Source organism: Gopherus evgoodei, chromosome 5, assembly GCF_007399415.2.
Source record: "Gopherus evgoodei ecotype Sinaloan lineage chromosome 5, rGopEvg1_v1.p, whole genome shotgun sequence".
Classification (NCBI taxonomy): Eukaryota; Metazoa; Chordata; order Testudines; family Testudinidae; genus Gopherus; species Gopherus evgoodei.
The window spans coordinates 124,131,429-124,145,199 of NC_044326.1; the positions used below are offsets into that span (position 1 = coordinate 124,131,429).

Here is a 13,771-nt window from a genome sequence, read left to right on the forward strand (position 1 = left end):
CGTCTCAGGCACGTGCTTGGCGTGCTGGTGCCTGGAGCCGTCCCCGCTCATTGGCTAGGAAATGAAAGAGAAAGCACCCCTAGTAAAGTTAGTATAGTGAAGTGTAATGCATCATTCCACCTTCTCCAGTTTTCCCGGCAGGTTTCATTTTTAGAGCTGACCAAACACTGCAAAATAGGGTTTCAGAAACACTTTGAATTCTATGCAGTTGTACAGTGCCCCTTGTTGTTCACAATTTGCGAACATTTGTATGATGATATTTTTCTTCACACCTGTGTTTGGGGATTGGCTGCCCTTATTATGAATAGTATTATGATATTTGCGTGCAGACAAGAGTATTCATATGTGAACAAGAATATTATTTGTTCTCCTGTTTAAAATGTTTGTCAATCAGTCAGGGAGCAGAAACAATACCATCATTTAGGTGACCTACCATGAATAACAAATAGTTAAATTGAATAGTTTGTGGAAAAACTCTTAAGTGAACAATTGTTTATCTAACTATCTGGGTGAATACTTATAAATAACATAGCAGCAGAATATAAGAATCGGTTTGTTAAGAATTTACAAACATTAAAGAGGACTAAATTTGTTAGTGCATGTTATTAGCAGTGATTAACTTCACCAGATCCAATAGTAATTTACTGATGAAATATTGGGTATAATGCAGAAGCCTGGGTAGCATAAAAGATCATCCGTAACAATGGGCTAATTTATGTGAAGTATTATAGATCAGAAGAGCCTCCCTAATAAAAACTGTTACCATATCCTTGCCCATCGTTAGTTAACAGACATCATAAAAGCACAGAGTGGGATTTTCGAGTGCTTGGTGTTGGCCTAACTCTGTTCCCATTGAAGTAGAAAAAAGAAAAAGAAAAAATCTTACATTGACTTTAATGGGAGCAGAGTTAGATCAGAGCTGAGTGGTTCTAAAAATCCAAACCCTGCTCCCTTCCTTGAGTACATAGAAATCACAAGGTTCATATAAGAAGTGATTCTCCCCTATTCATAGTGAGCGTTCATTTTCTCTTCTTCAAACACTTGCCCACCATTGAAACCCCATTTGGTGATTTACTAAGGTGAATAATCCTAGCAATAGAAAACATACATGTGTAACTAGAAAAATGTTTTCGGGAGTAAGAAAGTGTAAAAATATATTTTAAAATAATATTTGGCCATGTTCATGGCACAGTATACATGAATTTAAACTGTATTTTTCCATTTCTGTTTTCTTATCTATAAATACATTGTATTTTTGCTGATTAAATATTTTAGTGAGAAAATTAGGGAGGGAAGTGGGGAAAAAATACTCAAGATGCTTCTTTGGAGGCATGTCCTTCATGTAGCCCAAAGAAGGAACATGAAGCTTGGTAGACTACTCCTATATGAAACCAAACCATAGTAAATCATTGCTTTTCAAAACCAACCCTGCTAATTTTGTGGGGAGAGCGGAAAGGTCACTCCACTCAGATATTGGTGCTACTCTGAAACTGGAGTTCGCAACACCCAAAAGCCCCATGCTTTATTTAGTGGCAGCTGGTCTCTCCACTAATCTCAATGTTTGGTGCTTGAAAGGTGGCTGAAAATTATTGCCAGCACTATAAATGTTAGTGTCTGGAATTGATAAACTTGGCAGAGCAGTGGCATGGTATTTTTTTTAATTGCCAAAGTTTTCTAAAGCTAAATCTATGGTATTGCTTTTGGGGACACAGTTTGTATGTAGAGTTTTAATTATTATTTTTGTAGCATAGTGAAAGAAGAATTAATTTTTGTTCTCTGTGCCTCATGGCAGGTCAAGGCAGTGATTGTCATTTTGACAGTCTTAAGCCACTAGCTCTGTTACATGCTTGTGTTTCCACACCCTAGAGCTATTCTGAAAGGAAACCACAATTCCAGAAATAAGAAAAGAAAAACAAAAGCACTCATGAAAGTGAAAGAGGATGGTTTGTTTATTATAATCATCTTTTTTAATATACGCTACAGATCTTTCACCTTTTTCATGGTGGTCTTTACAAATATAGGGGCAGATTGTGGTCTCCTTACTCAAATTCAAAGGGGCTGATCTTGAGCTGTTATAAACTGTCACAGCCTCATGGATTTTAAGGTTGTGATTATATAAGTCTGACATCCTATATAGCATAGGCCATAGAATTAAATCCAGTTCAATAACAGTAGCAAGCAGTGACTCATTTCAGTAGTTTCACTGAAGTCCCATGAAGAACTGTTTACTTGTGTGAATAAGACAATCACAATCTCCCCCATCATTTATAGAAATGCCTACAGCAAATGAGTTCATCCACCATAACCAAATTAACTTAAATGGACCTGCCAAGGAATACATGTACTGTAGATGAGTAACCATGTGATCTTGTTCCTTTCACTGTTTTCTTTCCCTCTCCACTGTTACCATTGTTATTTGTTACTGTCACAAATTGTCTGTCAGTCACTGTCTGCCTGATGTCTAATTAGATTTTAAGACTTTTGGGGCAGGGACCACTGGCCTGATTTCCAGAGGTTCTGAGCATCCTCAATTCTCACTGATATCAGTGGTAGCTGTCTGTAAAGATGCCAGATTGTCAGCTTTTTGAATGTGATGTTTTCCTGACCTTGTAATGATTTCCATTTTTTTGTGGGGGTATATTCTGAAGACAGCAACTGTGCACCTAAGTAAATGTCTAGTCAGCAAGAGTCCATTAGAAGAAGGCAATTTTACTGGTAATACTCACAATTTCTAAAAAAGGATGACAGCGCAATGTAAGAACAAGCCTTTCTCCAAGATCTAACTGCCTATACATTTAGTTAAACATCATTTGTAAGACTATCTGTAATAGGACTATGGAGAACTACTATATTAGAGACCAAACTTCCTCTGTCACCTCAGTACTACAGTCACTCCAATGTTGCTCCACTAATATGCCTCAATTATGACCGATAAAGGCCAACTACAGCAGAGAATGTTGTGGTCATTACACCAACAAGCGTATCACTTAGTACCACATATGCTTTCTGTCATGTGATAGACTCAGTAGAGACTGGACTGGTGCTATCTGCTAAATTCAAGTATTCCACCAAACCACTCCTTTCTTTCTAATGCACGTCACCCTGGGACGTTCTAGTACTACAGCAAATAGATAAGGCTGAAGAGTAGCTGGAGAGAATGAATAGATTACAGATAACAGTGATACAAGGCAGCAGTGGGAAATGTCTTTGACACAGCATGGTAAACAGCAATCTTTCTTGTAGTTCTGATTAAGAAATTACAAATGTGTAAAGAAAATTTGAAATGTTAAATTACGCTAAGATTCTGCAGTGCTAGGCTACAAGGCACAGTTACACAATGTCATTGAAACATTCTGGAACGATTTGAATTTGAAACAAATTCATCTCCAAATGACACCCAAGTCATTGGGGTTGCACAGGTGTCAGTGAAAACAGAATTTGAACCACAGGCTGCAAAGGGAGAAGGCAAATATGCTTGTTAATGCAACACAATATTCTCTTTCATTATAAAAAGCTTTAACACTAATGAAATTAGGCAACCACCAAAGCAAATTATGTAGAGTCCTCTAGAGAGCTACAGTACTTATTCTGGGATACTATTGGAGGAGTATCTTTTCCGCTGTGGTTGTTACCATTTACCAATTTAGTTTTACTTACTTGAATCATTGGAATTATTTTCACTGATATCTGTTTGTAGGCTATTGCCTTTTTCTCTGTTTTGCCAGCGACTAGTATCTGATGCCTTTGGAATGTCACTATTGACTTATTGAACTTTACTATCTTGTTTCATTGGATTCACTGGAATTACTGAAGCTGCTGGATTCTCTGGAATTATTGGAGTCACTTGAGGCACTGGGGTCGCTGGAGTCACTTGAGGCACTAGGGTCACTTGAGGCACTGGACTCACTGGAATCAGTTGAGGCACTGGAGTCGCTGGTGTCACTTGAGGCACTGGGGTCGCTGAAGGAGCTAGCGGCACTGAGGCTGATGGAATCACTGGTGACACTAGTATTCTGATGAGCAGATTTACTCCTTGATTCACTGGGGATACTCTTGCAGTGTTTTGGAGTGGATTGTGCAGAGTTGCTATTGCTTTCTTCCTGCTGACTAGAGTTAGAGTCAGCACTATCACCAGCATTACCTGGATCAACCCTTTGCATGCCTTCATCGTTAAAACAACAGTTGTCTGAATGATGGTGGCCATTATCCATATCCTCATCCTTTTCCCCTACATTAAAGCCACTGTCATTGTGGGCTTCTATGGCATCTTGTTTGTCAGTGGAGAGCTCTGCATCCTCAGGTGCAGAACCCTTTTCTGCCCATGCTGAACCATAAACACTGTTTTTCCCTGGCAAATGTTCAGATGAATTGTGTTCACTGGTGCGGTTTGTGTTCACATGAAGGTCTAAATGAAGATGATAAATTCCTTTCCCTGTGCGAAGCTCAGCATTTTGATCAGTGTTTTGTGTTCCTTGGGTATTAGGAGGGTCCTCAGGGACTGGTTGATTATTGGGTTTATCCTCATAAGCCCCCTGGGGATTGTTAATATCAATTGCAGACACCTCTCCAGTTTGATTGGGTCCTCGTGTATAATTACTGAATTTTGCTCCTTCTGGGTGCTCATTGTTTTCATTCTTGCCATTCTGTTGGTTCCTCCCAGCATTCCCAGAGCCATTGCTTAAGTTTTCTGTGTTTGCATTAATGGCATTAACATTGGCAACATTTTCCACATAGCGACTTCCAAGTAAATTTATGCTTCTTTTGATCTGTCAAGAGGACACAGTCCAAACTATATTATGTTTCTAAAGCATAATGAAGGAATAGGATATCTTACCTAATGCACTAAATTACCAGAGTACTAAAGAAAAAATCCACTTACAAATACAAATTAATTACCATTTCCTCTTTTGGAAATGTAATAGTCACCTGCCAAATTGCCAGTGTTTGGCGACAATATATATCTTCTCTTTAGCCCTGATTCAGCAAGTCCATCCCTGTTCAACAAAATACTGAAACGTATTTAAATCCAACTAACTTTAATGGGACTTAAGCACGTTTGAGTGTTTTGCAGCATCTTGCTGAACTGGAGTCTGTGTGACTTCAATTTACTTCCAGTAGCCAGCATTAAACAAGGGGCCAAATGGACTTCTCTTACAGTTCAGCAAAACATCTAATACTGTTGACAACAAATTAAAGATTTTGCAATTTCACTAATACAGTAGGCACATTGAAAGCACCAACTGTTTATTTTTGCTTCAAATTAAAGTGGAAATAGATTTACAAAGGTGTAGTAGAGATCAGAATCTGGCCTCATAAGCCTGATCCTGTAGTCCTTTTCCAGCTTTCCCTGGCTAAGGACTGCAGGATTGAGTTTCATTTTCTGAAAGCTGGGAAAATGCAGTGCAATTTGCACAATACCTAAGACTCACAAAAGAAATAGTTTAGCTAAAGGGTAATGAAACCTGCCCCATTATCAGACAGGTAGAAGACTTGGATATTGTAACAAGGCCAGGTAAACCTTGGACCAGATTTTTAACAGTTTCTTCCTTCCAGGAGACTCTACTATTGCCTCAAGAGGAGCTGCTTGATTATGGACTTATCATGTTTCAAAATTGAAAAGTTAAATTGATGTATAGTTAGAGATGGGAAAAAGCATCAATTGATTTGCTAAGCATTTTTTTTTTTTGCAAAGAGGAGATGTTAGTAAAACAAAGCATCAAAAGACATTATGAATGCAAATGTTAAAATGTGCACCAGCCAGATAAAAATGAAAAATTCAGATAATTTTAAACTGTTTTTTTGATGCAGTAGATCAGATCAAGAAAAAAAGTTGTTCCTTTTATATTTTGCAAGCTGCACCAAATGTATCGTGTTATCTAAGAGTATTAGCATAATAATCATAATTTTGCTATGGTGTACAAAAGGGAAGCATAATACAGTCAATTAAGTAATGAACTGGATGACCATTTACAGCTAGTCCTTGTAATCGCCAACTCTCACTGATTTCAGTGGCAGCTAGGCTAATAAAAGGGTCAATGGAGCACTCTCATACACAAAGATGCAAATCGCTGGATAATAACAATAACTCTGGTAGTGTTTAATGTTTGGGGGTGGGGTCCATACTTACTGGAGAAGCAAAGGATATACCTAGCACACTCATAAACAGAAGCAGAGTATTCATGCTTGGGACTACTTCCTGGAAGAAATGGAAAGTATGTTATTTCTTATCAATGCCCATGGATATTTCACAATATAATAGAGCAATAATATTTGATCAGCACAGATGGGCACTTTGTCAAACACGTGTTTTAATAGAGCTGGTTGATTTATTCATTGCAGTAACAGAGTGGCAGAGCTCTCCTTTTCACCCCCCCCATAAGCACGAGTTGAGACCTTACAGGGAGAGGCTGACTGAGCCCTGCTGGCTTAGTGAGCCAGCTGTGGCTTGTTGATGTCGGCCTCCATTTAGTGGAAGTGGTTCTCTGGATGGAAGGTGATGGGACCTAGGACTGAGAGACTGAAGCAAGGCTAAGGTTTATGTTTGTTATTATCAGAATGTTTGGACTAAGTAAAGTGCATTTAGATTCTGTTTGGAACAAGGAGGAAGCTCCGCTTATCTACCCCAATTCCAGTTTGAATTGTCTTCCAATGTACAGCTTAGGTCTCGTTATATTGGCTGTGTCATAAACAGATAGTTAAGGGTTAATGTCTCTTTTACCTGTAAAGGGTTAAGAAGCTCAGTGAACCTGGCTGACACCTGACCAGAGGACCAATGGGGGGACAAGATACTTTCAAATCTTTGTTTGTGCTGTTTGTTTTGTTCGTTGTTCGCTCCTGGGGCTAAGAGGGACAAGATGTGCACCCCAGGTTTCCCCAATCTTTCTGAAACAGTCTCTCATGTTCAAAATAGTAAGTACTAGCTAGAAAAGGCGGATTAGTCTTATGTTTGTTTTCTTAACTTGTGAATGTGTATTTTGCTGGAAGTATTTTTACCTCTGTTTGCTGTAACTTGAATTTCAGGTGGGGGAGGGGAAGTCCCTCTAGTCTATATGAGCTGAATATCCTGTAAACATTTTCCATCCTAACTTCACAGAGATAATTTTTACTTTTTCTTTCTTTAATTAAAAGCTTTCTTTTTTAAGAACCTGATTGATTTTTTCCCCTTGTTTAAGACCTAAGGGGATTGGGTCTGAACTCACCAGGGATTGGTGGGGGGGAAGTAAGGGGAGAAAGGTTAATTCCTCTCTGTTTTAAGTTCCAAGGAGTTTGGATCAGTGTAGTCTCTCAGGGTAGCCCAGGGAGGGGAAAGTCTGGGAGGGGGAAAGGAGGGGGGATATTTATTTCTCCTTGTTTTAAGACCCAAGGGGTTTGGGTCTTGGGTTCCCCAGGGAAGGTTTTGGGGGAACAAAGAGTGTGCCAAACACTATATTTTGGCTGGTGGCGGCGCTATCAGATCTAAGATAGGAATTAAGCTTAGAAGGGTACAGTTGTGTCTAATTTCAGTTGATGCAGGACAGTGTCTTCTTCACCATGCAGGCTAGCGGCATCTGAAAGTGAGTATTATTATTTTCTGCGAGTTGGGTTCTTTTCCCACCATTGTTTTCTTCTTTTTGTCTAACTCCATGAGGTTTGCACAGGGATACTGACAAAAGTGGCAAATAATGCCCAGCTGGCCTGCCTGGGACCAGCTTCTCCTGCTTTTTTATGAGTTTGGTCTCAGTTTTGAGATTGGGAATAGTCTTTACTGGTAAAAAGCAGAAGTGAAGGAGAAGTTTCACTTGTCATCCTGCAGCAATGTTGTCATAGTTACAGGGCTAGCTACACCTGACTCCCTTTCTTTGGTCTTTCTGAGTGCACCCTTCTCAGGTCTTAGGCCTCATTCCTTCACCTCTCTCAAGGTGGAATCCCATAATTCTCCCACTCTTGAACCAGACCACAGGATTCCTTATTCTGTGTATTTACTGTGCTAACCCAGCAGGTCTGTTTGAGGTCAGGCCTGCAAGGCTTCTCTTTAGCTGCTTGTGACCAGCAGTGAATCCAGTAACCCAAAACAGTCTTCTTAAAACAAATATTAATCTTAACAGAAAGAACAAAGCATAATATAAGAGAAATGGATTTATAAAACAACAAAATGTCTGTTTATGCACGTCTATTTTACCTGAAGTTCTAGGCAAGTCAGTTTTATCCCAGATCCTCAATCTCTGGGGATCAGGCCTCTCTGTTCCCTAAAAATAACTACCCCAGAGAAAGTCACTTTTTTTTAATCCATCCAAGTTTCTGTTCTCTCTTCCTAGGCTTCAACTTACTGCCCCAAACCAGTTTGGTGAGCTCTGCAGGTGTTCAAGCCAGGGCATCAAAATGAATAGCTCTAGTTTTTTCTCTAGTGTTTGTGGAGAAGTGTATACCAGGACCCAGCCTCACACCTCCACCTATGTGCATTTCCCAACAATCCTGCTCTTGAATTAACTCAAACTAGACTGACAGTACACATTACCATACCCCAGTCAAGATATAGTATTCATAAATTATTACAGGCAGCTCCAGATCTGTCACGTGTGTGTGTGTGATAGAGAGAAAAAGAGAGAGAGATCTGAAGAAGCTGCAGCAAGGCTGAGATCTAAATGGCTGTTGTCTCTACAGACAAAATTCCTAGAAATTTAAAGGTGCAGTCCACACAAAACAAGGCATCACAGTTACATAGCCCCATCCACCACATAATTCATAGGTGGAGCCAACGTGTAGTTAAAAATGGACTCTGCGTGTGAGGACTACTAATCTGTTATTTCTTTGTTTGTTCGGCATTAGTGGTATTAATACAAGAGCTCTGTTTGGCAAGTACCAGGCTGTTTACAAGAAGTCTCATGCAAATCCTCTTTGTTTCTCATGTGCTAGTTTTACAAAGCCTTTTGACAAGAAAATGCATTTAAAAAAATATCTTTCGGAAGCCCCAGCCTTCTTATGATGAGTCTAATGCCAAAAGGTTTCCTCTTTAACTGCACCATCTGGGGTCTGTGTGATCTTTCTTACTTTTAACGTTTACAGGATGTTAATCTCCCATGAGTTTTACAATCTCAGAAGGAGAGCCAGTTTGCCGAATGAATCTGTATTGTCAGTCGGCAGCAAGTTTTATTTGCAGTGGGAGCATCTGGCATCTACTACTGTAATCCTACAGTCAACTGATTTTGTTCTCTAAGGATACAGCATTGAGTATACAGATGTAGGCCTCAATTGTCAAGATAAGGTCTCAGGCCTTGTGTGCCACCTGAGAACAAAAAAGCCACATCAGTTTGCCAATCTTGGTTTTGTGGCTGGCCAAGTGATTCAGCACTGAAATGGACCAAACCATGTTATATATTTTCCCATTAACACAGGGTCCAAGTTGTGGAAAACCACAGGGAGGTGGAAAACTCATAATAATGGGCTCTCCTCCCCTCACTGGTATTACTGCCCAATTCAGGAGGGAGAGAAACTGTCCTTATGTGGCTGAAAAAAGTACTCCTTGCTCTAACAAAACAGCTAAACCAGGGGTCGGCAACCTTTCAGAAGTGGTATGCCGAGATTTCATTTATTCACTCTAATTTAAGGTTTATCGTGCCAGTAATACATTTTAATGTTTTTAGAAGGTCTCTTTCTATATGTCTATAATATAGAACTAAACTATTGTTGTATGTAAAGTAAATAAGGTTTTTAAAATGTTTAAAAAGCTTCATTTAAAATTAAATTAAAATGCAGAGCCCCTCAGACCGGTGGCCAGGACCCAAGCAGTGTGAGTGCCACTGAAAATCAGCTCACGTGCCGCCTTCAGCACACGTGCCATAGGTTGCCTACCCCTGAGCTAAACCAACAACCTATATATCAGTTGGTCTTGGCCTGGCTGTCTAAGAGATTTCCAGGGTTGAGCGAATGTCCTCCTCTACTTGGTAAAGGCCATATGGCTCTGTGGGTTGCCACTGAATGAGGATGATGTTAATGTCCTACTGCAGGTGCCAATCAAGCTGGCCCTCTCTTATCAGTATTGTTGAGGAATTTATGAAAGGGGTGCTGAGAGCATCTAGAGGAGGTCTGTATCAGCCCAAAGAAAGCAGGTTCCGATCACCTTCTGGAAGAAATCCAGCTCAGAATATTTAAGTTGGAAATGTAATTACTTCTGGGTTGGATTCTCACTTCAAGCACCAAATGGCCTGTATCAGTGGTTTGTATGGAGCAGGGGTGTAACTTAGGAAAATGAAGCACGTCTGAGTTTTTTTGCACCCAAGGTCATCCAGCTCAAATAATTTCTAAAATTAGTGTCCCTTGTACTGGATGTCCAGGTGCTGAAGGGAGAGCTGCAGAATCAGGTGATGTGGCTAAAGCCTAAAGTAATACAAGCCCACAGAACGCAGCATTTTCCTGCTCTAAATCTGTGTGGGTGCTGAGGTGAGGGGGAAAATGGAAGAGTTCACAGCCAGCAACTGCTGACCCTGCTGAGCCTTTAGTGTTTTCAACTCTTGCAGAAGATAGTGAAAAGTACATCATTAAAAATACTCCCCATTGTGGCCCAGACTGTGATCAGCCCTTATGCCAGTGTACAGAGCTGGGGTCAACCACCTGCAAAGGGTCAGTCACCTGCTCCCTCCAGGAAGCAAATTGACCAGGGAGGGGTGGGTCATGGCTGCCCTATCCCCAGGCACAGAGCCATCCTCATGGGTGATGGAGACTGCTCAGCCACAGTGAAATTTAAACAGTCCCAGGAAAGACTGTGCAATCTGATGTACAATCTGCCAGTGCTCCTCCCACTGTGGTGTGGCTTCACACTGCCCCCTACACAGGGCATTGTGCAGATTGCATAGCTGAATCCGATATGTCTGATGAATGAGCAATGGGATTGTAGTCACCAAAAAGAACTCCTTTCTCCAGTGGTAATATCATTTTAGGTGTTACCTTCATACACATATACAAATAACACGCGATAAGCTTAACTGAGGTTTAAACAAAACATCCTAGATACATTTCTTGGCATTTATATTTCATGAAATCAAAATTCAACTTGAGTTTTACCAGAAAACCTATTTTAAAGCTACCCACATACCTTGTTGGAGCAATTCGGTAAAGGATCTAGTAGAAAGTAACACTTTCTAGGGATATTTTCTAAAGAACTTCTGAAAAAGAATCTGCCAATATTATAGCATTTATGTTCTCTGTGAATCAGCACCCAGGCATATGAGCCTAACCTGATACCTTGAAGTAATTTAAACTCTGTTCAAGCTTCCAAACAACCAATTGTAACACAGTAACTTAAGTATGTCTTCACAAAGTCTTAAACTAAACCCCACTAATCTCCTACAATAGAATCTGAGATGTAGTTACTTGCCCTTTTGTTCTTGAAATTTTTAGGCTACTTTCCAGTTAATTAAAATCTCCATTATAGAAAGACCTATGTGAAATACAAGTTAAAAGTATATTTTTTCTTGAAGATATATAGATACACACACACACCGCATTATTCCCTGGCATTATGATTACGAGACACTTTTTTATCTATATTTTTTTGTGAACTATACAGGCTTGTAAATGAAAGGTAAATTTTTTCTGACACTCTTAATCCTGCTGAGTTATCTTTTAATCTTCCCCTTAATAACCACTTTCTGAGTGCTAGTGATGTGATCCTTCCTGCGTCTCTGCCTCCTTCATTGTCTCCCTGTTTATTTTCAAAAATCCTCTGAAAACACCCCTCCTTTTCCCTATTTATACCTCATAATGTCCTTCTGCTGTTATGTCTAACTTTGTACATAATTTTGGAATAAAGCTTGTATGAAAGATGCTATGCAAAAAATGGTTTCACTGTATAACTTTATTTTAGTGCAAGCAACCAGCAAGCTGTGACAATTTGGGAAATTTACTGATACATATATGCCATTTCTTCATGTTATACTGGCACCGTGGGGCCCCAGTCAAGGGTTAGGACCTCACTTCACTAGGCATTGTACAGGAAGAAATTCCTTGTCTCAGACAACTCATAATCTATATGACAGGATGCAACTGGTGCAAGCAACAGACAAAGAAGGTGGGGTGAGTTGGAAGGATGAATTAACAATAAGGAGGTATGCGTGTGCATGATGATCTGTACAATCAAGAGGACGTGATGAGATCTGTGTGTAACCCAATAACCTCTTGAAGCCAAGGGGTGCATATAGGTTACAGGGCTCTCCTGTATGTACATTATAGTTCATCAACAAGTGCCATGTGAGGCCTCAATAAAAGCCAATGTCATCATAGTAAAACATATGGATGGATATTATACAAGGAGTTATGTACATATACTGAACATTATGTTCTTTAGGTCTGCAGTGAGGGGCTGGTCAACAGCAAAAGTGAAAAACTGCTTTTCTGTCAGACAAGAACTATTTAGCTATCTGGCTGTTTGCAAGTAAGTTAAGTACTGCATGGTTCAAATGGGTCTCCTTTCACCAGTCTAAACCGGATGGATTGTAAAAACGTCAGAGCAAGAGAAAGGTAACTGGAAGAAGCAACCTGCAGCGGGGGACCCTATCTTGAGGTGCACATCAAAGGTTTGCTCTGTTATATTTGAGGGGACAAAGCAGGCATTCTGCCATCCTTCACCTAGGAAGTAAATAGAGTGTGTTTGCTTCATGAAAGAAGGGATTTCAACCACACTTGGCTGGAGAGAACTTTGGGTGAGACAACCTCCTGTCTAAAGAAGTTTAACTTGTTAGTTAAGTTTAGTCTCTAGAAAGTGTGTTATGATTTTGTTTTATATGTAATCATTTGTTTCCAATCTTCTTACTCACTATCCCTTGAATCTCTGTTCTTTGACAATAAACGTATCCTTGTTTCACTATAAATATAGCTTGGTGCTGTGGTGTTAAGCTAAGTGCTGGTTCTGAGCTGAATCTTACAAGTCGGTGTTTTCTGTTCCTTTGGGAACTGCAGGCCTGGTAATTCTGCAAGTGTCCAGTGGATAAGGGGCTGGATACTGCAGGGAAGACTCTGAGGACCCAGGGGGTTGGTGTGTGCCTTAGAGAAAGCCCTGTGGAGGTCTAGAGGGACTGCTTGTGCTGCCAGAGGCTGTTAGTGTCAGGGAGTTGATCCACAGCAAGCACAGAAAAAGGCAATCCTGGGATCTCGCAACCTTGGGTACACCTGAGTACTGTCACACTGTGGTTACACTGCATACCTGTTTGCCTCTGCATGCATTGTGAGTGCTTTCAATCTCCCCCGTAACCGGGTGTCTCGTATAACTGCCTGAGCCAAATCTTGCTCTTATGGGAGTTGTGACATTGACATTGGTGTGGGCAGGATCAGGCTCTTAACAGGCAAAGAATGGGTTTTTACCCACTTTGGTAAATGAGGCACACAAAATTGCCGAGAATTTTTAAAAAAGATTTTGAGGTAAACAGGGGCGGCTCTAGGCATTTTGCTGCCCCAAGCACGGCAGGAAGGCTGCTTTTGGTGGCTTGCCTGCAGAGGGTCCGCTGGTCCCGCGAATCTGCGGGACCAGTGGACCCTCCACAGGCAAGTCACCGAAGGTAGCCTTCCTGCCTCCCTTGCAGCACCGGCAGAGCACCCCCGCACGGCTTGCCGCCCCAAGCACACGCTTGGCGTGCTAGGGCCTGGAGCCGCCCCTGGAGGTAAATGTAGTTCACATTAGCTCATTGATTTTAATGGGGGTAGCGTTAGCATACAGGAGAGCAGAATATGGGGTGAAATGCTGGCCTCATCGATAAAACTGCAGTTGATGTCCAGAGCAGGGCCGGCTCCAGGCACCAGCACA

The 13,771-nt window shown here is 40.8% G+C and overlaps 1 protein-coding gene across 1 annotated transcript; it reads right to left on the minus strand.

Moving 5' to 3' along the window:
• LOC115652919 (dentin sialophosphoprotein-like) lies at positions 1-11,232 on the minus strand. Its single transcript, XM_030565571.1, has 3 exons — positions 11,069-11,232; positions 6,128-6,196; positions 1-4,766 (listed from the first exon to the last, which is right to left on the minus strand). Exons 2-3 carry the CDS (start codon positions 6,179-6,181, stop codon positions 3,777-3,779), a joined length of 1,044 nt encoding a protein of 347 aa, XP_030421431.1. The 5' UTR covers positions 6,182-6,196; positions 11,069-11,232; the 3' UTR covers positions 1-3,776.
• Positions 11,233-13,771: the final 2,539 nt, after the last annotated feature.

Coding starts and splice junctions, on each gene's coding strand:
- LOC115652919 (XM_030565571.1), bottom strand. CDS start 6,181: ATGAATACTCTGCTTCTGTTTATGAGTGTGCTAGGTATATCCTTTGCT. Junction 4,767..6,127: donor GTATATCCTTTGCTTCTCCA/GTAAGTATGGAC, acceptor TCCTCTTGACAG/ATCAAAAGAAGCATAAATTT.